The sequence below is a fragment of the Cydia pomonella genome, chromosome 11 (assembly GCF_033807575.1).
Source record: "Cydia pomonella isolate Wapato2018A chromosome 11, ilCydPomo1, whole genome shotgun sequence".
NCBI lineage: Eukaryota > Metazoa > Arthropoda > Insecta > Lepidoptera > Tortricidae > Cydia > Cydia pomonella.
In genome coordinates, this window is record NC_084713.1 from 17,413,990 (window position 1) to 17,437,154 (window position 23,165).

The following is a 23,165-nucleotide window of genomic DNA, read 5'->3' on the forward strand; positions in this document are numbered from 1 at the left end:
TTTTGAGTTGTCCTTGCAACGTTGCTACGAAATGTAATACTTTACTCCGGGGCAAAGACTGCTTACTATATAAATCGCAAGTCAAACCCCACGTGGAGTACAACTGCTGTCACCTTCGGGCAGGAGCACCTGAATGCCAGCTTGGACAGACTCAGTCCAAAGGCGTGCTGTACGAATCGTCAATGATCCCAAACTCTCAAGCGGCCTTGAACCTTTAAGTCTAAGGAGGAGAGACTTTGCCTCTTCGTGAGTGTTTTACCGCTTGTACAATGAGCTGTGCTCTGATGAATTGATTGATATGATGCCAACGGCCACTTTCTATCATCACACCGCTCGCCGTCGGCAGGGGGTTCATCCTCACACCCTAAATGGTCGCACACTGTGTGGTTTAAGAGGAATGTGCTCCCGCGGACGCTTCGGCTGTGGAATGAGCACCGTGCCGAGGTTTTCCCGAGGGTCTACAGTATGGGATTCTTCAAAAAAGTAGTGTACAGGTTTTAAAGGATTGTCAATGCGCATGTAACACCCCTGGAGTTGTAGGCGCCCATGGGTGGTAAGGTGGTATTAAAGAAGATGCTACGCCAAAACCTATTGGCGAAAATGCTTTCGTATGTCAGGTCGGGTGTTCTCCTCTACAGGTCGTGTTTCTCAACTGATACTTGTGAATGTGAAATTCTCAATCTGGTGAGCAGGATACTAGTCTCGTTTTTAGAAATGTTTCAAAATAGTGGGGTCATGAGGGTTCGCAAGCAGACAAAAAAAAGTTACTTAACAAAATATATTTATAAACTTGCTTGATTGATTCTTTAAGACTCATGATAAGTGCGTGTCCACTTTATGAATGAATTCCATCCATAATGTGTCTGTGCAATTTTACTGTACGCTATACATGATGTTGTAATGCAACCAAGTACTTACCTACCCTGTATAATTTAATATCAACCGACCTAAACAAGTAATAGTTTAGGTTCGTCGATCCCTAACATCACCGTGACACGAATGTTTATGTTTTTGTTTACACTTTCCACGATGCTAACGATCTACCGTTTAGTCTAGTCTCGTACTACAACTTTGCTCGTAACTCTCAATTAGTGAATCACGCTACGAAGTCCGTAGTCTGCAGTTAAAATATAATGTGACTAATTCAATGTTAGAAATAGTTAATTACAGACACAGACACTAGTCGTCGTAGAGACGTATTATATAGGTTATTACTATAGGTACTAGACGTTTCATATATTTAGTATCTATTTTGTTTCTCTTCCTGCCTTTAAAAGGCAACAGCAGGACATTTTGAGGTTTCTTTAAATCTCTTGAATACATATTTACGGGACATATGGTTACTGTGCTAGTTTCCGTCCAGCTCTAGTTTTCGTCCACTTGATGGAGTTACTACAAAGAACCGTGTTAAATTTGAATATTTTTTTTATACTACGTCGGTGGCAAACAAGCATACGGCCCGCCTGATGGTAAGCAGTCTCCGTAGCCTATGTACGCCTGCAACTCCAGACCTCCTCCTGTGGAGGAGGAGTTTTGAATATACGAGTATATTCAAATTTACCTTTACTTACCGCACAATTTTGGACTTATTGCATCCTTAATGTCTGAACAATAGATCTTTCTACATAAAAATGATATTTCGCAGGGAGCGATTTAAATATTAAACAATTTTTTGCAGCTTCGCATCCGGCTCTTTCAGAGGTCAAAAACCAAGAAAAAAAAGTGCAACTGGGAATGTTTATGGAAAGTTTAATTACTGTTCCAGTTATTTTTTAAGTATTGTTTTTGACACCCTACATACGTAATATACGTATTTTAAAGTATAATAAAACTAAACATTATTAGTTATTTTAAGAAATTGTAAAGAAATTTAGTGAGCGAGAACTAAATTTTTGTGAACTAAAACTAAATAAATAAATAAATATTATAGGACATTATTACACAAATTGACTAAGTCCCACAGTAAGCTCAATAAGGCTTGTGTTGAGGGTACCTAGACAACGATATATATAATATATAAATATTTATAAATACTTAAATACATAGAAAACACCCATGACTCAGGAACAAATATCCATGCTCATCACACGAATAAATGCCCTTACCAGGATTTGAACCCGGGACCATCAGCTTCGTAGGCAGGGTCACTACCCACTAGGCCAAACCGGTCGTCAAACTAACACTACTTTTGAAAAATAATTAAGAGTAGTTAAGTGTAGTAAAATTTTCTGTCATACATGTTTTAGTGAGAGCTGTTAAGGAAATAATTGAATGTCCTTTGTGTGTATTTGAAACCTTATCTCCTGCTCACTTATTTTCTGCTTGCTTTCCAAATAAATAAAATAATATTAAAATAGTAATAAATAAGTATCGTTTTATAGAAAAAAATAGCAAATATTATTTATGGTTACGTATTAATATTAACCTTAAAAAGACAATAAGATAAAAAAAAAAACAAATACAATGAATTCAATCAAATTCACGCCATGTACGCAACTTAGTATTATTATTTATTCTGTGCTAAAGCACCTACCCTATTGCCTACTTAGCAAAAATTGTCATAATATAATCTAATTTTCGAGCGGTTAATAAGTATTAACAACATATTGCATACCTATTTATGTGTTCATATCCTTGAAAATATTAAGATGAGTTAAAGCGAGGCCATTAGTGGTCATTACCTACTCAGCTACATAAAGTTCGATCAAGTAGAAAATTGCACCGAAATTTTGATTTCGCAGAACTTTATTGCCCTAAAGGGCTTTAAATAATGTCTAAAACACGCTGAAATGTAAATCTTCTGCCCACTGATTTTATAGCCAATAAAAGCTCCCTTAAGATAACTTTCTATTCAACTCGTAAAGTCAACGTTTGGTTATTTGCATTAACCTTCCATAACTAGCTGAGTTAGCGCACAAACAATTATCAGATAGGTACTTAACTTACAAAGATTACAAGTGGGTTGTTTTGCAAGATATAACTACTTTACTAGCTTTCATTTATTTACCAGGATCATATAAACTATTTATTAAACACTTATTAGGCATAAAAAAGCAGAATCAATACATTTTACAAGTTCTCGTAAAAAATATACCTATTCACCCGCTCCCTGTGCCGTTTCCGTTTACTTGGATAGGATAAATTTTATAAAATTGGTTTACTTGCCTACAAACAATGAAATCAAAGCCTGCAGAATTTTAACCAAATCACTTTCAATTATCGACTCCAACATAGCAGTCGTCAAAGCTACCTGTGGCATTGTCCGCTCGATAAAAACATTACAGGCCAACCCAACCCACCGTTAAATCGGAATCATGGAATATATTTTTTACATTACCTAAGTTTTGTCACACAGTGTGATTTCGACCGCTGCCTGGTTAACACGGTCAAAGCGCGGGATTTTCGCAACTTTTTTTTTTGACAGCTTAAACGCGGGAAAATAAGTAATCATTTTAAAAAAGTGTTGTTTATGGTCTGTAGCGTAATAGTGCGGGGACACGCGATCGGGCGGCCCGACGTCGACTTATCGCAGGTAAATGTTGTTTACAGTGCCAGCACAATTACGAAAGTTAATTGCCCCAAGGGAGGGAGGGAGGATTATGAAAATTTCCGGCATTGCATGTCGGAAAAGTTAGCAAATTAATTAAAAATGTATTTTATTGTATGGCTTGTTAGATGGATTGCAATCAAATAGTAAATTAATTCATGAAATCAACAGTAGGTAGGTAATCTTCAAACACACTACACACATAAATGTAATAAATACTATGCATATTATGCATTGGTAGATATCATGCAACATGCAATTTTATGCTTATCCACGACAGTTAAAGTTGATTCAGATATTTTTGCGGCCTTCATAGTTCAAAATATTTTTGCAAGTCAACGAATATGAAGAAACCCAAAAACTCAGTAGAAAAGTTTATTTATTACATTTTAATTTTAACTAAGTTTACGCGTTTGGAGTCAGCTATGAGTATGACATCATAGAAACCTGGTTGTTGTTTTGTCTTTAATCTTCAACATACATGGCTTCATACATTTGTAAAAGTCGCTAGTTTCTGGAGTTTTAAAGCAACACTAATATTGATTCGGTTTGCTTAAATTAAATGGTATTTTTTAGGAACTAAGTAGAGCTGCAATTGTATACTAAAGCCACATGCGGTTCGTGAAACAAGGTTTGTCGACCCCTGTCTTATTGTATTATAGTATACATTACATACACTGTGAGCTGGTAAAACCCGACAGTTTTTTGAGGTGTATTCATGACCGCATTTAGAAACTAAAATGTCATACATAGTTTTCTGAAATCGGTCTTGTGTTATAGAGAATGACAATTTTTGTAAAAATTTGTTTCTGTACTGCAAAATGCATTTTTTGCTGCGATGCTACCAATATATGACTTGTTTTAGACATACCTATTGACTAACATTAAAATTTTATGAAAAAGTCGCAATTTTTATCTGTAAATTAAAAAAAAAACTTTACTTTCGACAAGATTTAAAAAATGTGTCGTGTTCAGAAACCGCAGTTTTTTTTTCATTCGGCAATTTTTATTTTTCCGAATTCACCAAAACTCATATAACATTATTTGCTCCTTATGAGCTCAGGAATGCGTGGTTAAAAACTGTCGGGTTTTACCAGCCCACGGTATATGATTGATAATACTGGTGAATGTTTCCCCACCGCGTTGAAAGGTCAGCATTCGCTTTCATAAAAACTAGTGCCTATGCCAATTCCTTGGATTAGTTGCCAAGCGGACCCCAGGCTCTCATAAGCCTTGGCAAAGCCAGGACAACCGGTGTATCATATATTTTAATGATATTATAAGGTGCTCACGAAGAACCCAAGAGATTTTAATCACGCATTTCTAAGGTCAAAAGAAGGAAAAAAATTTACATGAATTTAGGTCAATTTCAATAAAAAAAAATTTTTTCGATTTCTTGTATCTGGGGGTACGGGAGTGCCCCGTCAAGACGAGCAAAGCGAAGCGCAAGGGCACTACCTACCTTTTCTCGAAGCGCTTCATCGTTTTTTTGAACCCTCATAACTTGGGTTTTGAATTATATACCAGATAAACAAAATTCTCGGGATATAATGTCAATAGTAGACTTATTAACCATAAAAAATATCAATGCCATAGCTTTCATACTTTAAATTTTATTTATATAAAAAAGCCCCGATTTCGTCACTCATTCACTCACTCACTCACTGATGATCATCAAAATCCTTAGGATACTTCCTGAAGTCTTAACAAGCTGAAATTTGGTATGCAGGATAGTATTAGTACACACACAACAAAAAAAAATCAAAAACATAAAATTTTCAGCCACTAAGGTGGTGAAAAGGGGGGGAGGGGGGGGGAACAATAACCACTGAACCGATTTAGTTGAAAGTTGGTATATAGATAGTCTTCGTTATGGGGAAAGATATAGAATAGTTTTAAACCCCAAAATCACCCCTTTAAGGTAAAAAGGGGGGGGGGGGGTTGAAGTTTGTATGGGTAATTAGTACATAAAGCAAATTGTATAAAAGATGCCCCCAGATACGTATTTCAGGATTTTTAATACCTGGTGAATCACCATCAAAAACATTTTCATGTAAAATATATATTTTGACTAAGGTGTAGAGTTTGTGAGTGATAACTTTTTGACAGTGCGAGCCTTATGGTCTCGTCTTGGAAACATTTTACATGAAAATGTTTTGATGGGATGTATTTGTACGTACATAAAATGTAAACGCTATTTGTAAAACTGTAACTCAAAAAGAATTTTAACTTTGTTTTTGTAAAACCTATTAGGTATTTGCAAAGGTGTTACTTGTCAGTTTTTGACATCTATCAATAAGGATATTTGGACTAAGTCCCAAAGTGGCTACATCGCCATCAAAAAGGCATTTTGCACTAAGTAACAATAAAAAGACGTTTTTTTGTAAGTGGCTTTATCTCTGAAATTAAGCGAATTCCAAAAAAGTTTATGGGATATTTTAGTCTTTAAATATGATCAGGAATATAAAAATTACAAACATTAGTAGCACAAAAACCCTTGTACCACAATGTCCTATCTACCTTCTTTAATTTTAATAAACCAGAACAGAAAAAATTCCATAGTAACATTCATAATAACAATAATTAGCCCTAACACGAATCTAAATATATCTGCTATAAGTAGTCATATATTGTCGGAATCGCTGTGCCCTGAATAGTTACGGTTTCAACTAACCTAGTATTTAAAATGCACATGCACAATGCAGTTGTTGTCGACGTCATTTACTTTGCAGTAATATTTTTGCCACTAATGCGCCAACACGGTTTCTAAAGGAACGTAAGGATTAACGAAAATGCAGTTTAATACGCGTAGTGATCGTGATTGCATTTAGGAAGTTTGTTCAGTGACCTGTTCAGTTTAATTATAAATCTTAATTCTTTGGTTACCTAGTTAGAAACCAGAAATATTTAATAAATGGTTAGTAGATCGTCATTGGTTTATCAGTTTTGACGTTGTTTAGTAAACATTTTAGTTTGAGAAGTGGTAAAGTGTAAACGGCGATTTTTATATCGAGTGATCATTTTTATCGATAAAATTTAGACACTAGTTGATTGTGCGTTTGTGTTTCGTGCGGAACGTCGCGTCACTATTTATGTCAAATTCCGCTGCTAGTCAAAATGTCAACAACGTCAGTTTGTTCATTGAGTTGATGAGTCCATCAGTTGTTTGTTGTTTGGTTCAAATCGTAAAATTGCTACATAATGTTTTTTTTTTTATATTAGGCATTTGTGACCATTAAACAGTTACATTTTCATAAATATTTTTAATTTGTGTTTGCAAAATGGGGTACATTCTTATGATGATTAAGACTGTATTGGAAACGTTTAAGGTTAGTGGGAATACTTAACAAAAATGGTTTAGAAGATAACAAAAGGACAATAGGTACTAAAATGAAACAATGCAGGAACTTGGTATTGTAAAGCGCAACGTCCTCTTACATGTGCATTATTATTTTATTTTGTAGTTCTATCTAAATTTAACTGAACATAATAGGTACGTATTAACAGTAGGTATATGTGACTGCGGCCGGCAAACGTCCCACTTTGTCGCTTGCTATAAGGACGGCTTGACAGGTTATTCGTGTACAGATACAAGCAAATCTCGTGCTTATGGCAAGCAACAAAGTGGGATATTTAGCCAGCCGCAGTCACATATGTAGCTGTAAAAATGCGGTGGTCTTGATTATTGTCTACCAACTCGTAGCAAAATTCTTGTACAATACAAAACATGCACCAAACAGATAATTTTTATTTTGCAAATTAAATTAAAAATTGCTAATTCCAAGTAGGTAATTTTCACATGACACCTTGAAATTAAATATGACAAATCTGCAAGTGTCATTGTGGATGGCATGAACTATATCTACTAGTGAATTTTCTTAACATAAGATTATGTACCAATACAGGACCAGCAGTATTTTTTCTGAATCAAAAAGTGTAGAGAATTAATTGGCATTCTTTAGTGTTGCCTCTTTAGTTGCAGGCGTCCATAGGCTACGGAGACTGCTTACCACCACCATAGTATAAAAAAAAGATTGATTACTTTAGTCGTTTCAGCAAACATTTTATTTAGAAGAAACATTTGGCATCAAAGTACTGGGATCACTGCTCCTGACTGACACAACAAGATAACAACAAAACAGTTTCTCCTTTATAGGATATTGAAAATGTTTTGAAGTGTACCTTTTTACAAACTTTTATTTAACTTGCCATGTTAGTATGTATCTAACTATGTTTGTACGGGCTAAATCTTGCAAGTTAAATTTAACTTCACGACTTCCAATGAAGCTGAAAATGTTATGCTAAGCAATGTAAGTCCGTTGACAATATATTATGGTACCATCAAGCTCTCTGATAAAACAACGCAACCTAATTGTGTTTGATTGGGGTTTATAGAATTGTCTTGATGAATATTAGTTGCCTTTGGAAAAATATGACAGTCAGGGTAATAAGCTTGTATCAAAAATTTAATTTTTGATACGAGCTTATTGTTATAACATGTATACAGTCACTGATCACTTTGTCGATCAAACTATATATTCATGTAAAAAAAGCCCACGAAATAGTACATTGTGCAACGAGGGGGGTTAATGAAATTTTGGATTCGAGGGTGGTAATTCCCGACAGCTGCAGGCTGGAGGGAATTAAAGACCCGAGTTTGCCATATTCTTACCCCTGGAGTTACAATGTTTTTCATCACACTTGCGAAGAAAAAACTAAATTTTAAGCAAAATAATTCTTAAATACAGTGATATATCAAACTTTCGTCCGCCATTTTGTAATTTCTTGGCAGGTGAGGCATCAAAGGCACAGACCTATTCGGCATTCAGCCACGAATGAAAAAATATTTTAAACGGCTGTTAAATTAATGAAATTAAATAATTTTAAACATAAACAACAATATTAAATTATACACATTAGTATTTTAAAAGTAAAACTCATTTATGCTATTTGGTTTGTATGAATAAGTGACATAATTGAAGGAAAAAGCTATAAGTCCCTAGGGAGTTTAAGCTTTTTTTTTCACAATCCATAACTCCCGCGGGAACACAATAGGCGTTTGTCCTTGAGCACACCTGCATGAAATAAGATCTTTTCCGAGCAAGTGTGATGAAAACCTATTAACTATCATTGTCTGATGATATAGTTTTGTTGGCAGACTGTGCTCGAGTCAGGGAGTGTGGGGAACGCTTCATCATCTGATGAGGAGTTGGAGCAGTGGGAGCAGATCTTCATGATGAGAGATGAAAACGGCAACAGTTATAATGACAAGTGAGTATCACTCCATTAGCATTTAGAGGATGCAGTAACAAATTGTGAAAGTGTCTACAAAATTCAAAATAAATTTGTAAAAAAATGGACAGCTATGGTGGCACTTTGGCTCTCTGTCACTTGCCAAATTTTGATCTAATTCTATGGCAGTTCTAGGTCTTGGTTAGAACCTAACCAACTTAGAACGTAGTTGGGTAGACCCTAGTTCTAGTTCAATCCTTTGCATGAAGACTTCTCATGTTAAATAAAAATACAGGGTGGGCAAATAAGAAGTATACATATTGTTTTCAAATTTTAACTATATTAAATTCAAAGATTATTAAGCATTGTTTTGAAATATATTATTCAGGGTTGGCAAATACACGCGGAACAAAATGTCCTTCATATGTCCACCAATAACAGCAGGCAAATGTGAGCCCTTATCATCACAATTTTCAGCATATTTTCCCACATTTTCTGGGTCATCTTAGTAAATTTGTGTTGGATGGTCGGCTATAATTGTTTAAATTTCATCGGCTTGTTAGCATAGACACGTAATTTTAGATAGTTTTACAGAAATAAGTCAGCAGCTGCAATATTTGGGGAATTTGGATGCCAATCACTGTCACTGTTTCTCAAAATTAATCAACCGAAAAAAGTGTTTTAAACAACACAAACATTTAAGAAAAAATTGCTTGCTGCTAGAGGTAGACATTTGGTAGAAATTATCTTCCGTATACATTTGCCAATCCTGAATAATATATTTATGAATTTTTTTAAATCAATTTTGCACTTAATATAATTAAAATTTTAAAACAAGCTGTATCACTCTTATTTGCCCACCCTGTAGTTATTTAAAGATCGTATTCACGTGATATCTAGTAAATATCACAGTGTCCACTTGCCTTTAGCGTAGATAGACAGACTTTTACCCATTTATTATATTCTAAGCTTATCATCTCCTTTAATTATTCCTTGAATCTTTGCATCCCTTTGGAATGGTAAACTAAATACAGAAAATTTTTGCCTTCAGGAGCCATTTTTTTAGAGATTTTTGCTTAGTATTTTATTCCGTTCTAGATATACATAAAATTATAAAAGTTAGGTTATTATACAGGATTTTTATTTAGTCACCTGCAATAATTTTCGGAGTGAATATACTAGTCATACTGAGCAACTTTTACTATGGCACCAACCCTGAAATCACGAAAAAAAATTGGGCTGTTTTATACATTTTGGCTGTCTGACCTTGACGTTTTCTATGGGAGAGTAAACAATTTTTTCGCGATTTCGGGGTTGGTCCCATAGTAAAAGTTGCTCAGTATAACCTATATATTCACCCCGTAAATTATTGCAGGTGACTAAATAAACACCCTGTATTAATTTTTGTGTCATTGTATTCTTATATAAACTAAAATAAAAAATAATTTATCTTCCAGAAGAAAGAAGAAAAGCATATGGTGTCGGCCATCATGCATCCCTGTCTCCATAGTAATAGTGCTCATAGTACTAGTAGTTCTGGTCCCGCTACTCGACCAGCCGAACATCGCGCCCGCGCTCCCGACCGCCCCGGCGCCCTTATATTGCTCAGACGAGTGTAGGTAAGATCACTAAACATTGTCTTGACCCATATACTGTATTTGGAGTTATCCATAAATTACATCACACGTTTACGGGTGGGAGGGGGGTCAAGAAAATGTGACATGTTGTGACATAGAGGAAGGGGGAGAGTCACAAAATGTGTGACGTCACTTTCACTTCATCTGTAACCGATTTTTTTATTTTTTATTTGACTTACAGTTAAAGAACTACTTTTTGCAATGATAATCGTTATTATTCATCATATTTTTTATACCCAATCGGGTACGTGTTATAAAATTTCTAATATTGCTTTTATATAAAAAAATATATATTTAAATAATAATAACTAATTCAAATTGCCGATTTCATTAAAAACTAAATTCCCAAATATGTGACGTCACACCAGCGGGAGGGAAGGGGTCGCATGTGACCAGATGTGACAAGGAGGCGGGGAGGGGTAAAAAAATCATGAAATTCGTGTGACGTAATTTATGAATGACCGCTTTGCCCATTGTACCGTAGTAGGCAGAAGTGGTAAAGCCAAAAAAGTATATTATTTCTCGCGCTCGAAAAGTTTATCTGTCAGTTATGCTAATATTGCTAATTCATGTCATACACACATATTGGGTCCGTCTTAACTAGAAGTTAAGGGGTACGTCTTGTTTTGACACCGCGCTAGTAAAAGACGAACACATTCTTGCTACCTACGCGATAATATTGACCATAACAAGATTCACATCGTATGACGACATCACTTTACACATGAACAAACAATAGCTGTTATGCTTGGCTGTAACATATCCCAATATTTCCAGCTAAACCTTCTTTAATGATCATAGTCATTAATATATTTGTTATAATTGAATTTAAACTGTCGTGTGTCATACTAACTTACTAGCCGGGTCCACACAGAGCGAGCATAGAGCATGTTTACACTAGCCGTTTTGCGCGCGAGGCAATTTCCTCGCGCGTATGCTCGCTCTGTGTGGACCCGGCTATTCACGTATTTTAGTCACTTGCGGGACATGTCAAAAATATCGTGAGTTAAACCGTATTACAAAATAATTTTTAGCTAATATATGCAGAATGACTCTAGCTTCCAGTAATCCGAATTTTCCACAAATCCGGCTCTCATGTGTCAGCATTAATGCCAGATTAACGAGTTTGTGCAGTCGCCATCGGATATATCGGAGCAGCCAAGGTACTCAAAAATATCTGAACACGCATTCTACCGCCTTAAAAATAGCGGCGTTTTCAGATATTTGTGAGTACTTCCATCGCTTCGATATATGTGATGGCGACTGTACTGTATTAGCTTAAGTTATATTTATATTTGTTATAATGTTTAAAAATGTGTTTAATGAAATGCTTAACGTGGATATACCCAATTTAATAATTATAATGCTAATTTTCATATTGTTCCCTTCCCGTACTGGGGTATAAAATGATATTTTTTTACTATCGTCTACAGGTGAAACAATTTTTAAATAACGGGTCAATAAAATTATTATTTATGTAATATTATTTTGTTACAGGTTATCATTAGTAGAAACAATTCCAGAGGGTCACATGTACCCTCCAAACATAACTCATACTCCCACAAAGCAAGTGTGGCTAGACTTAATAGATGAAGCTCAATCAACCATAGAAATAGCGTCTTTTTACTGGACCCTTAGGTTTTATGAAGAATATCCATATAATTCCTCCATTGAAGTAAGTTTAATACTTTTTTTATAATATGTTCAGTCAAGAAATTTGATTTGTATGATGATGTGAAAGAATTTTTCTTTTTGTATATATCTAGAGGAAACATGTCCACAGTTCCAAACAAATTAATTTACAAATTATTACTGGTGCTTAATGTATTATAAAGGGCTTAAGCCCTTTAGGGCAATTTCCGCAATTTTTAATATTTTTCAAAAAACGAAATGTCAGAGAAATTCTATCCAACTATATCACAAAATTTCACGAGAATCGATTGAGAAATGCGACCTGCGGAGAAGAACATCCGGACATACGAAAGCATGTTTGCCGAAGCTGAAACTGAGACCTTCGTTAACGCTCCGTCAATTAAGAAATGCATACATTCATAACCTTTTTGTAATAACTGTCACCCACATACACATCGCTCATCGCACTTGTTTGTTTGTTGCACAGAACGACGCCGGTCTGACACCTGCCTTATTTCACGGAATATTTTACTATAGTATTTTTCACATATCTTGGGTACGGTGACAGCTTTCATCTCCATACAATTTACAGCCTTAAAACGCAAAATTGTATAGTGATAAGTTGATAACCATACCCAAGGTATGTCAAAATGTTTTAAAAGGGACATAATCGCGTAAAATAAAGCTTGAAATACTTCGACGTTTCAGAAGAAAGTGAAGGTTTACGAAACAAATCCATTCCAAATTTTCACTGAATAAACTGCTACTACTACTTCACTGGCTCAGTGACCCAAACAGGATCTTGGCCTCTGACACAAGAGAGCGCCACTCTGCCCTATCCTGCGCCACTTCGCGCTAGTTGGGTATTCCGAGGGCGAACAGGTCTTTTAGCGCTTCGTCACTCCAGCGGTATCTGGGCCACCCAGACAGACGTCTTCCACCCGGGTGCCCCACATACGCTCTTCTCACAGCACGATCCTCTCCCATCCTCTCTAGGTGACCGAGCCAGCGGAGTCGTGTGCCTTTGATCTCGCCAATTATATTGGGCATCGCTACCAGCTCCTCTAGCTCCCCATTCTTCCTACGCCTCCAAGTTCCATCTTCATCTCTGATAGGTCCCAGAATCTTCCGCCAGATTTTCCTCTCCGCCACTAAGATCCTCTCTTCTTTCTGAGTCAAGAGTCCAAGCTTCACACCCATACATCAAAATTGGCCTAATTACAGTCTTGTAGACACGAATCTTGGTTGGTCTATTAATTAGAAGATATTGTAATCAAATGATTTATAATGTTTTTAATTAGAATTCATCTTGTTTTAGGGAGAACAAGTGTTCCAGGCGTTATACGCCGCTGGGTCAAAAAGGAATATACATTTGAAGATTGCTCAAAATTGGCCCACTAAGTTATTCCCTAATATAGATACTGACTATTTAGTTAAGAAGAAAGCTGCACAGGTAACCTATTTAATTTACTACAGTTTATACATTTAATATTTAATCCACACTACCTTCCTCAAAGGCCGCATAAGTTTTCCAGAGTAAATATTATAGGGTAGAATTTCCCTAACTATGGCTCGGCCCATTGGTGGGTCACGAGCGAATATTGAGTGGGATCTGAAACATAAGACGACATTCAGACCGATCGGGCTATCTGAGCGTTACCGATAATATTATATGCCCCCTTTTTAAGACGGCCAAGAGGTGAGGAGGGTTTTACATCCATTGTGACAGAAGAAAACTTCTATACCTGCAAAGGCTGCAATTCTTCAGAAAATTCGCGTTTGTGCGGAGCAACGGCAGACAATTACGTGGAATGCTCTTATACTTTAGGCCTTTTAGTTCGAACCCGGCAGAATAATTGCTGTAGATAGGCAACTATGGAATGAGCTCCCTTCCGAGGCTTTCCCGCGGGTCTACAGGTTTTTAAAGGGTCGCCAACGCGCATGTAACACCTCTGAAGTTGCAGGCGTCCATAGGCTGCGATGACTGCTTACCATCAGACGGGCCGTATGCTTGTTTGCCACCGTCGTAGAATATAAAAAAAAAAACTAGCGTTACCTACGGTTACAAGACTTATAAAACGTGACCCTGTCATACGGACTGTAATGCGAACTGGACAAGTATAAAATACAGACTGCTTTCAGGTGCGAAGCCTGAACTTCTCCAAGCTGTTGGGCGGGGGTGTGCTCCACACCAAATTCTGGATTATCGACAGGCAGCACTTTTATATCGGCAGCGCCAATATGGACTGGCGGTCGCTTACACAGGTAAAAACACGTTTCGATCTGTCTAATATAAATATGTTTAACAATACTTAGGTTAGTAGAAAAGGCTTGCCAAAGATCCACCTACCTATCTAGAAACATCTACCTACTTGGAAACTCACCGAAAATATTTTTCTGTAAAGTGTTGCTGGGACAAAAAATCGCTAAAAGCTTTTACTAGCAATAAATCTACCTATAAAAGCTTCTTGTGTAAGCTGTAACGCAGACAATCCCCTTGAGTCCCACGGACATAATATCACGTCGGCAATGATAGTCAAAATTCAATTTTAAATGTAAAACCTCAAGATCTAAAATCCACTACCGATGTAACATTAAATTAAATAGTTATGTCACTTTTTTATGTTATTGCAACAGTTTCATGAAATGACCAAGAGATACGGCTTGACCAAATGTTTATGTGAGGTCGTATTTGCAGGTGAAGGAGTTGGGCATCGTCGCCTACAACTGTTCCTGCCTAGCCACGGATTTGGGCAAGATATTTGATGTAAGTACAATTTTAGAAACCCTAATTTTTTAAGCTTTTGAACCAAAACTACTGTGGATTTTAGTGTATGATAATTAAGCGTCGGTCTAATTACGAATCTGGTGAAGTCACGTGCTCTGTGCATTCACAAGCAAAAATATTTTTCTATCATTATTATTCTTGTCATAGCAGGCATCGGGATCGGCGCACCATGTTTTTGTCTTCCATACACTTCTGTTACTCTCATTACTTACTTATTCTCTATCGTTTCTTACGCAGCCTTAGATTTGCCGGAGACCACAGAGGTCGTTTGACATCTGGGGCCTAAATCGAAAACTTAAACTCTGCCCTGACGCTTGATGTCAATTAAATAATCAGGTGCGCCTACGGTCCACGCATGCTCTCTCGCGCGATGAAGGTTTTACCACATATTGGCCTTATACTTAATCTTGAGAGTGCCACTTCGCGCAAATAAACAGGGGGCTGCTTATGCTGCCCCTACTTTACGGACATGCACATTCAGGTTTTTTTTTATGATTCCGTACCCAAAGGGTAAACGTCTTTCTGTCTGTCACCAAGCTGTATCTCATGAACCATGACACTAAACAGTTGAATGTTTCACAGATATGTATTTCTGTTGCCGCTATAACAACATATATTAAAAACAGAATAAAATAAATATTTAAGTGGGGCTCCCATACAACAAACGTGATTTTTGCGTAATGGTACGGAACCTGTCGTGCGCGAGTCCGACTCGCACATGGACGTTTTTTTTTCTACATCACTACATTTTGATACGTCAAATTAACTTACGATGTAATTAAGAATGACGTTAATCTAAGTTATCTGAGAATTAGGTCACGAGACATGTACGTAAAGACACAAGCACTAGGTATTAGGTATTAGGGTGTGAGGTGGGCTAGAACGTGCAAGGCAGTGTAATTAGCTCGCTGCACGGTAGAAGACTCATTAAGCTCGGTTCACAAGAAACTAGAGACTTCGCTTTAAATGGCGAGTATAAAGTATCGTTTATTTTTAGTATAATGCCTTGAAGGAACTTTGTAGAAAGTTTTTGAAATAATGGGGTCGTCACCGTCGACATTGAGTTGTTTTTAGTCTTCTAGGATTTTTATATTTTTTAAGCTACTAACAATTTTAAAGGTTTTCACCGGCTCTTAAGAGCAATTCCTAGCTGAGCAACTTTTCAAATCTGGAATTTTTAAACTGCAACTGCAGCTTGGACTAAAATTCCTATGCAAAAAACTCAAAAATCGAGCTTCCGCTCTCGACTGTTTCCTCCTCCAAAACGCAACCATTATGAAATTTTGGAAACTGCAAGAGAAAAAAATAATCTATGCCGCTATGTTTTGATTTTTTAGATATTTGTTGTCATATTTGTGTACTGCGCCTTTTTTTGCAGCCAATGCAATTGAGCCGTTTTTTGCGATTTTCGAGGCGCTGTAAGTTTCTTCAAAGTAAAATAATTCAAAAAAAAAAAAAAAAACAAAACAGCAGTACAGATATTGATGATATTGATTTTATTTGAAAAAATCATTGCCCTAGGTTAAAAATCCAGGGAGGAAACAGTCGGGAGCGTTTGTGTGGAAAAATCGCAACTAGGAATTCCTCTTAAGAGTCCGCAGCAAGCTCGGTTCTCCATACAAACGTAGTTACGCTCTCATTTTAAAACGATATGCTTGATTGTAATGAAACTTTGCACATGAGGTATATTTATGCCTGTGATTACAATATTATCGTGATCGCGAAAAATAAAAACTGAACACTTGTACAGTTTTAAATTGTCTCTGTCCGACTCGGTACCGACAAACGGCCGGATTCGAAGAATGAAATACGATAACGATAAGTTCTGATTTAGATAAGTTCTCATTTAGATATCGTTTGTATGTCGTATAATTGTCAGAAGCAGCTCGATTCTAGCAACCAATGTCACTTTGACGTTAGAAATATCGTACATAGATCTTATTGGGAATCGAAATAAACGTCAATTTTGACATGTCGTGTAGTTATCGATCTTTTAAAGATCTTTCCAAGATCTTAAACGTGTCTTAATCATTTTTCTAATCGGGCCGTATGTGTGGTATAAAGGTCATATTTCTACACAGTAGAACCTCGATTATCCAAATCCTCAGTCATCCGAAAGCTGACTTTGTTCACCTGATCCCTCAATCATCTGAACGCTGCAGCCGTTCGTCAATTAAAAATTTACGATTTTATAGAAAAAGAATACAGGTGTTTTATATTTCAACCATAATTATATGTTAAATTTTAATCTACTGTACTGTTTTTATATAAAAGGTTGTTGTTATTGTTTGATCTTGTCTCAAAAACCCACTTTATCCGAATTTTTGATTATCCGAACTAATGTCGGTGCCAATTATCCAGGTTCTACTGTAGTCATTTCACGTTTATAGGGTGTATTCCCATTTTCCCCCGTTCCAGGGATATGTCCCCGCCCCACATGTACCGTGTACAGATGGGAACTATTCATTCCCATTTGTCCCCACCGGTACAAGTGGAATAGGTAGTTATATAATTGATGTAATTCACCAAGTTTCAATTTATGTTCAAAGTTACACAATATTAAAACAATTAGAAGCTTCAAATATTGTTTTTGTTTAACATCCTCCTTGAATATTGGATTGCCCCTAAAATATTTAACGATGACCCCTCTAAAGTCTAAACGACGCCCGCTCCGCTAGGATTATTTTAAATTTTACGGAAAATTAATTCTTCATTGCCTAAGTCTTTTTTAGACGGTTCAAGAATTTGCACGCAGTTTTCGTTACATTTCGTTACGCTGTATTTAATTACAGTTGTAACCGGGTCTATAGCAATTTTTTTTTTACTGACGAAACACTCCAGAAATTTCAATAGGGAGGATGGATTTAACTTATCGTCAACTTGGGGACCAGTGATCTAGAAGGTAAAGCCAAGGGATCTCTCTTCGGATGAGTCGGGGGACATTGTGACATCGGACTATTGACAATAATTAACATGTGTGTAGTACACATTTTCAGACCACGCACGGGTGGTCTGAAAATGTGATGTCTACCCCAAACTATTTCATAGACATCGTCGGGTAGTTACACAAATCTCTATTTTGACATTTTGCTGGGACATCAGTTAGCCGCAACCATGACCAGTAAAACCTGGTAAATAAAGGTAATAAAATAAATTCGCTACGAGTATAGACTCGAATATAAATGTAATTTAATGTGTTTTAATTTTTTACATGTTATATCGATCGACTGCAAGTTCTTCCGTCTAAATGGGGCTCTACACTCAAAATTAAGGGAAGTTTTTTATTTAAATGTGTTGCCATGCGAAATTGCCGGTAGTGAGCAAACTTATATTGGAGATATTTTGTGGTATGTGGACGAACTATACGTGAAATAATTTTGTATCCCTCAATGCAGTTGTGACTCTCGTGGTAGTTCAAACTCTGACTCGTTTTATGATTATATGGTATGTAGTATCCAAAAGTTTTTGTACTAATGTTTTAATACATTGAGAATAAAATTGATTATCGCCCAGTTTCTCATAATAAGGGTGTATTCCCACCTGACATGCTGAGTACAGATGGGAATAGGCGGTTCATATAAATCATTCCCATTTGTCCCTGCTTCATGGCGGCGGTATCGTGGGCAATGGACAAATAGGAATACACCACAAAAAGGTCTTCCATTCCATTATATTTTGAATCTTTATTTTGAAAAATCATAATTGCATAATTGCCTTTGTCTTGTCAAGTTTTGATGCATACATGTTTATGCAGAAGTGCTAAGCTAATAGTTTTGCTGACAGTACAAAGTAAAACGCAAAGTCAAACATGCCTGTTATGACAAAGTAAATGCTAAGTATTTTCGTACTTTTTCATCAGAAATTCCAATGGAACCTTAGTTAAACTTTGAGATTCCAACTTGTATTAACTCTGGCACTTTCGCGTGACTAAAGGAATTCCTTATCTACGTAAATGATCCGAATTTTCAAGAAATTCGGATCGTTTACGTAGATAAGGAATTTACCGTTTTACGAGTATATCTATACTGACTAAAATAATCACATTAATTCTTGGATAGATGACCAGTTAATGGTTCGAACCAGTGGGAGATATCGTTAACTTTTTACGAGGAAATGTAATATCATAATGTCATTGCTGAACTTTCCTTGTTACTTGTAACGGATCTTTTGATGTATAACTTACAACGAAGCTTTTCGTTGAGCAAAAGCTTTACGAGTTCCGACAAAGCCCTGTAACTTTATACTGTACGTGTTAAGTTGCGAACTCTAGACAAAAAGCTCTATGCAAACCTTATAACAAAGGATTTGAAGGTCTTTTAACTTAATCCTGAATATTACATCCAAAGATATTCCTTAGAGGTATAACTTGGCCTTTGTTCTTTTGTATATTCTTGTGTTTATTATTTTCGTGATTGTGTCTTATTTGGTTTATAAACGTATACATACAAGACACAATAATAGTGCAGTGTAGTGTAGTGAAAAGCGGTGGCCTAGCGGTAAGAGCGTGCGACTTGCAATCCGAAGGTCGCGGGTTCAAACCCCAACTCGTACCAATGAGTTTTTCGGAACTTATGTACGAAATATCATTTGATATTTACCAGTCGCTTTTCAGTGAAGGAAAACGTGAGGAAACCGGACTAATCCCAATAAGGCCTAGTTTACCCTCTAGGTTGGAAGGTCGGATGGCAGTCGCTTTCATAAAAACTAGTGCCTACGCCAATGAGGCGTGGCAAAATGCCGGGACAACGCGAGGAAGAAGAGAAGACACAATAATATAGTGTTATATTTACTTTACTTTTTGGTTCAATCTTCCTTTCCTCTTAGGTATACTTTGGGTTTTTGGGTTTAGGTACTTTGACCTAAATAGATAATTTAATTTCTGACAACTAACTGTCATCAATCAGATATCGTTTTGATGTCAGACGCTCATTGGAGCATCAGACAGGGAATATTACGCGAAACTCTGCGTAGGACGCGCCACTACCACAATCCATCATAATCTGAGGGTCGATCGTGAAACAAGAAAATCAAAATTTCGTTATCTTACCTCTCTATCACTCTTGCATATTCGAGTAATAAAGAGGCAGATAGCTAAATTTCGATTTTTGCGTTTCCTGGGAGGACCTTTGGAAAGAAACCGCCTTGATGCATCAATGTCATATTTCACTATCTGTGAAAACTTGTCAAAAAACAGTTTAAGGCACAGTATGTATAAGTTACTTTATGGTTTACTATAGGTGCTAGTGCCGCATCCTGGCGGCAGAATTTTGCAGTAATACTCCCTATTAGCATGTTGGTTTTTAAACCAATTAATAATGCTTAGATGTTTGCAATTATTTATTATTCCTGAAAATATATGAAAAATACCTAACCGGACGGTATGTTTGCGATAGTTATCCTCTACATATTACGTGCCACGTTCGTCATGTAAACAAAACCTTGTAGAGTGCCACCCCTACTATTTATAGTACACTGCAATTAAATATGCATCAGTGACCTCGACCATATTAATTATATAGAAACATTTGCACGATATGTGGGATTAACAAAAGTAATCACTTTATTGTGATGGGGGCTTTTTGCTTTGATCGTATGTACTATGTTTTCACTGGATAATCCAGCGACAAAGGAACGTTAGTGATTCTATATTATTAATACATTATTATTTAATTACTTTAGGTACTATTTATTCGTGGATTAGCCCGCGTAGCCAACGTGCCAATCGTTAACGCTCCGTAGCGTAGCGTAGTCATCTCTCTCTATTACTCTTCCCCATTAGTGCGACAGTGACAGTTGCGTTTCGTTCGCTTCGTAGCTTCATGTTAGCTATGCGGGCTGTTTCTAAAGGCTTTAGTTTCATTGTACCTTAATTTCGTTATACCCACCCATTTACCAAAATCCCTTAATGTCAAAACGGGATTGTGTCAAAATGCCTAAAGCTCAGAATGCCCATATTTTTTTCTCAAAATAATTCACTCTCAAAATGTCTAACTTCAATTCGACATGGTGTTAAATTACCTGCCTACATTAAAGAGCATCTTTGTACAGAATATCTATGCTTTTGCCGCACACTGGTGGAATCCCGCCTTTATAGAAATATAAATAGTTATTCGTGGCAAAAATTCAATGCAGGCAAATTAAATTATACAGACAAAGAAAGGAACAAAAAACAAACTTACACATAACATTGCACATATTAGCCACGAAATGGTCCCGACTCAGCATGGTGTTAGCCTGGATACTTACCTAGGTACCCTTTACGAAACAACATTTAAGCTGTTAAGTAAACATACCATATTCGAAAGTAAAACACCGGACCGAGCAGACGAGTAGCAGACGATCCCATAACTTTTACCTTGGCCGTCCAGTTAGCGGTCATGGACTTGTTCTTATACGGTATATAGAATTGATACAATATAGAGATACTACTCGTAATACGATATGTTACTGTAGTTCCAACATCCACAATAACCCCCAAACACACTATATAGTCAAAAGTAAAACAACATCGCACTGAGCAGATAAGTTGCACTAGCAGATGTTTCCATAACCTTTACCTTGGCCCGCCCAGTTAGCGGGTCAAGGGCGTGTTCTTATACGTTACATACAATATAGAAACTTACTCGTAATACGGCGTATTGTAGTCGGTATCAACAGGGAAATTAAATTGTAACATTTACAATAACAGCCAATCAGTATGGTAGCCGAAAGTAAAACATCGCACCGGGCAGACGATGCCATAACCTTAACCTTGGGCCGTTCGTTTAACGGGTCAAGGGCGTGTTGTTATACATTGCTCATAGTATTGTATACTGTAGTCGGTATCAACAGCTTTGTCGCGTACATGTTTACAATAAATATTAAAGTGTCTGAAAACTAAACAACTCGCGTCTGATTAAAATACCAAGCTCTCGCTCAAAACAAAAGTATTCCAAATCCGGCTGCCCAGTGCGACTATTTCCGTACTTTACCTACTTTCCCTCCTCTTTAATGTCCTGGTTTCTCCTACTTCCCCTCCTTATCTCTCGGAGACATTAAAATTTTCAGCAGACGGCAGCGGGCACCGACTTCGTTATGTATGTATGTTATGACTTCGCCAGTGCGAATCTCTCTGTGTATCCCACTAAGTGTTTAAGTGATAATAAGTAACAAATAAGTGTTTAAGCAACAAAGTCGGCCTAAATATATGCCCTGCCCTAATCTTCCACATTATAAACCTGGTTTAAGTTATGATTTGTGCGTATTAAAGATTATTTTTTGTTTAACCAGGTTTACTGGAGCCTAGGCGACAAAGATGCAGTGGTACCAGATACGTGGCCCGCCAACCTCAGCACCAACATCAACATCGAGAACCCCATCAACATCACCGACAAGTATCACAGCGTCGGCGCCTATATCACTGTAAGTTACATTAATGAAGGTATACTGATACCTGGGCGGCAAAGCTGCAGTGGTACCAGACACGTGGCCTGTCAACCTTAGCACCGGTATCAATATCAAGAACCCCATCAACATCACCGACAAGTATCGCAGCGTCGGCGCCTATATCACTGTAAGTTACATTAATGAAGGTATACTGATACCTGGGCGACAAAACTGCAGTGGTACCAGACACGTGGCCTGTCAACCTTAGCACCGATATCAATATCAAGAACCCTATCAACATCACCGACAAGTACGAGTATCACAGCGTCGGCGCCTACATCACTGTAAGTTAATTACTGCAGGTATTCTGAAACCTGAGCGACAAAGATGCAGTGGTACCAGACACGTGGCCCGCCAACCTCAGCACCAACATCAACATCGAGAATCCCATCAACATCACCGACAAGTATCACCGCGTCGGCGCCTACATCACTGTAAGTTACATTAATGAAGATATACTGATACCTAGGCGACAAAGCTGCAGTGGTACCAGACACGTGGCCCGCCAACCTCAGCACCGATATCAATATCAAGAACCCGACACCACCACGACTTCACCGACAAGTATAACAACGACGGCGCCTATACCACTGTGAGTTATTATATTTCTGATACATGATTTGGTGGACGGTATAATTTGATAAACTAGATTTTCTTTTAGTTCTTACACTTACACCTCTAAAGAATTTTAGATTCATTTAGTACCTGACTGTTTATTTGTTATAGCTTAATTTGTATTTCGACATTTAGAGGACATCTCTAAGTAATTATACTATTCAATTGAATTGGTATTTGCAATTGTATTTTATAATAGCTGTAACTGTAGTAGTATACAAGTCGTAGATAGATACAATAGAATAGAATATAATAGAATATCATTTATTTCAGTAAAAGTACACAGTTA

At 36.9% G+C, this 23,165-nt stretch overlaps 1 protein-coding gene across 5 annotated transcripts in view; it reads left to right on the forward strand.

Annotated features, from left to right (window-relative positions):
- The window catches only part of LOC133523030 (5'-3' exonuclease PLD3-like), a 73,448-nt gene that overhangs the window by 34,200 nt on the left and 16,083 nt on the right, over nt 1-23,165 (forward strand). For 2 of the 5 annotated variants that reach the window (XM_061858531.1, XM_061858536.1), the window contains exons 2-8: nt 8,706-8,818; nt 10,237-10,398; nt 11,914-12,091; nt 13,367-13,501; nt 14,191-14,313; nt 14,747-14,815; nt 22,106-22,237. In XM_061858531.1, coding sequence (XP_061714515.1) covers nt 8,706-8,818; nt 10,237-10,398; nt 11,914-12,091; nt 13,367-13,501; nt 14,191-14,313; nt 14,747-14,815; nt 22,106-22,237 — 912 coding nt within the window. Of the gene's footprint in view, nt 1-6,256; nt 6,465-6,524; nt 6,877-7,223; nt 7,858-8,705; nt 8,819-10,236; nt 10,399-11,913; nt 12,092-13,366; nt 13,502-14,190; nt 14,314-14,746; nt 14,816-22,105; nt 22,238-23,165 lie in introns of those variants that run through there. The other 3 variants (XM_061858534.1, XM_061858532.1, XM_061858533.1) reach the window with 3 other exon arrangements.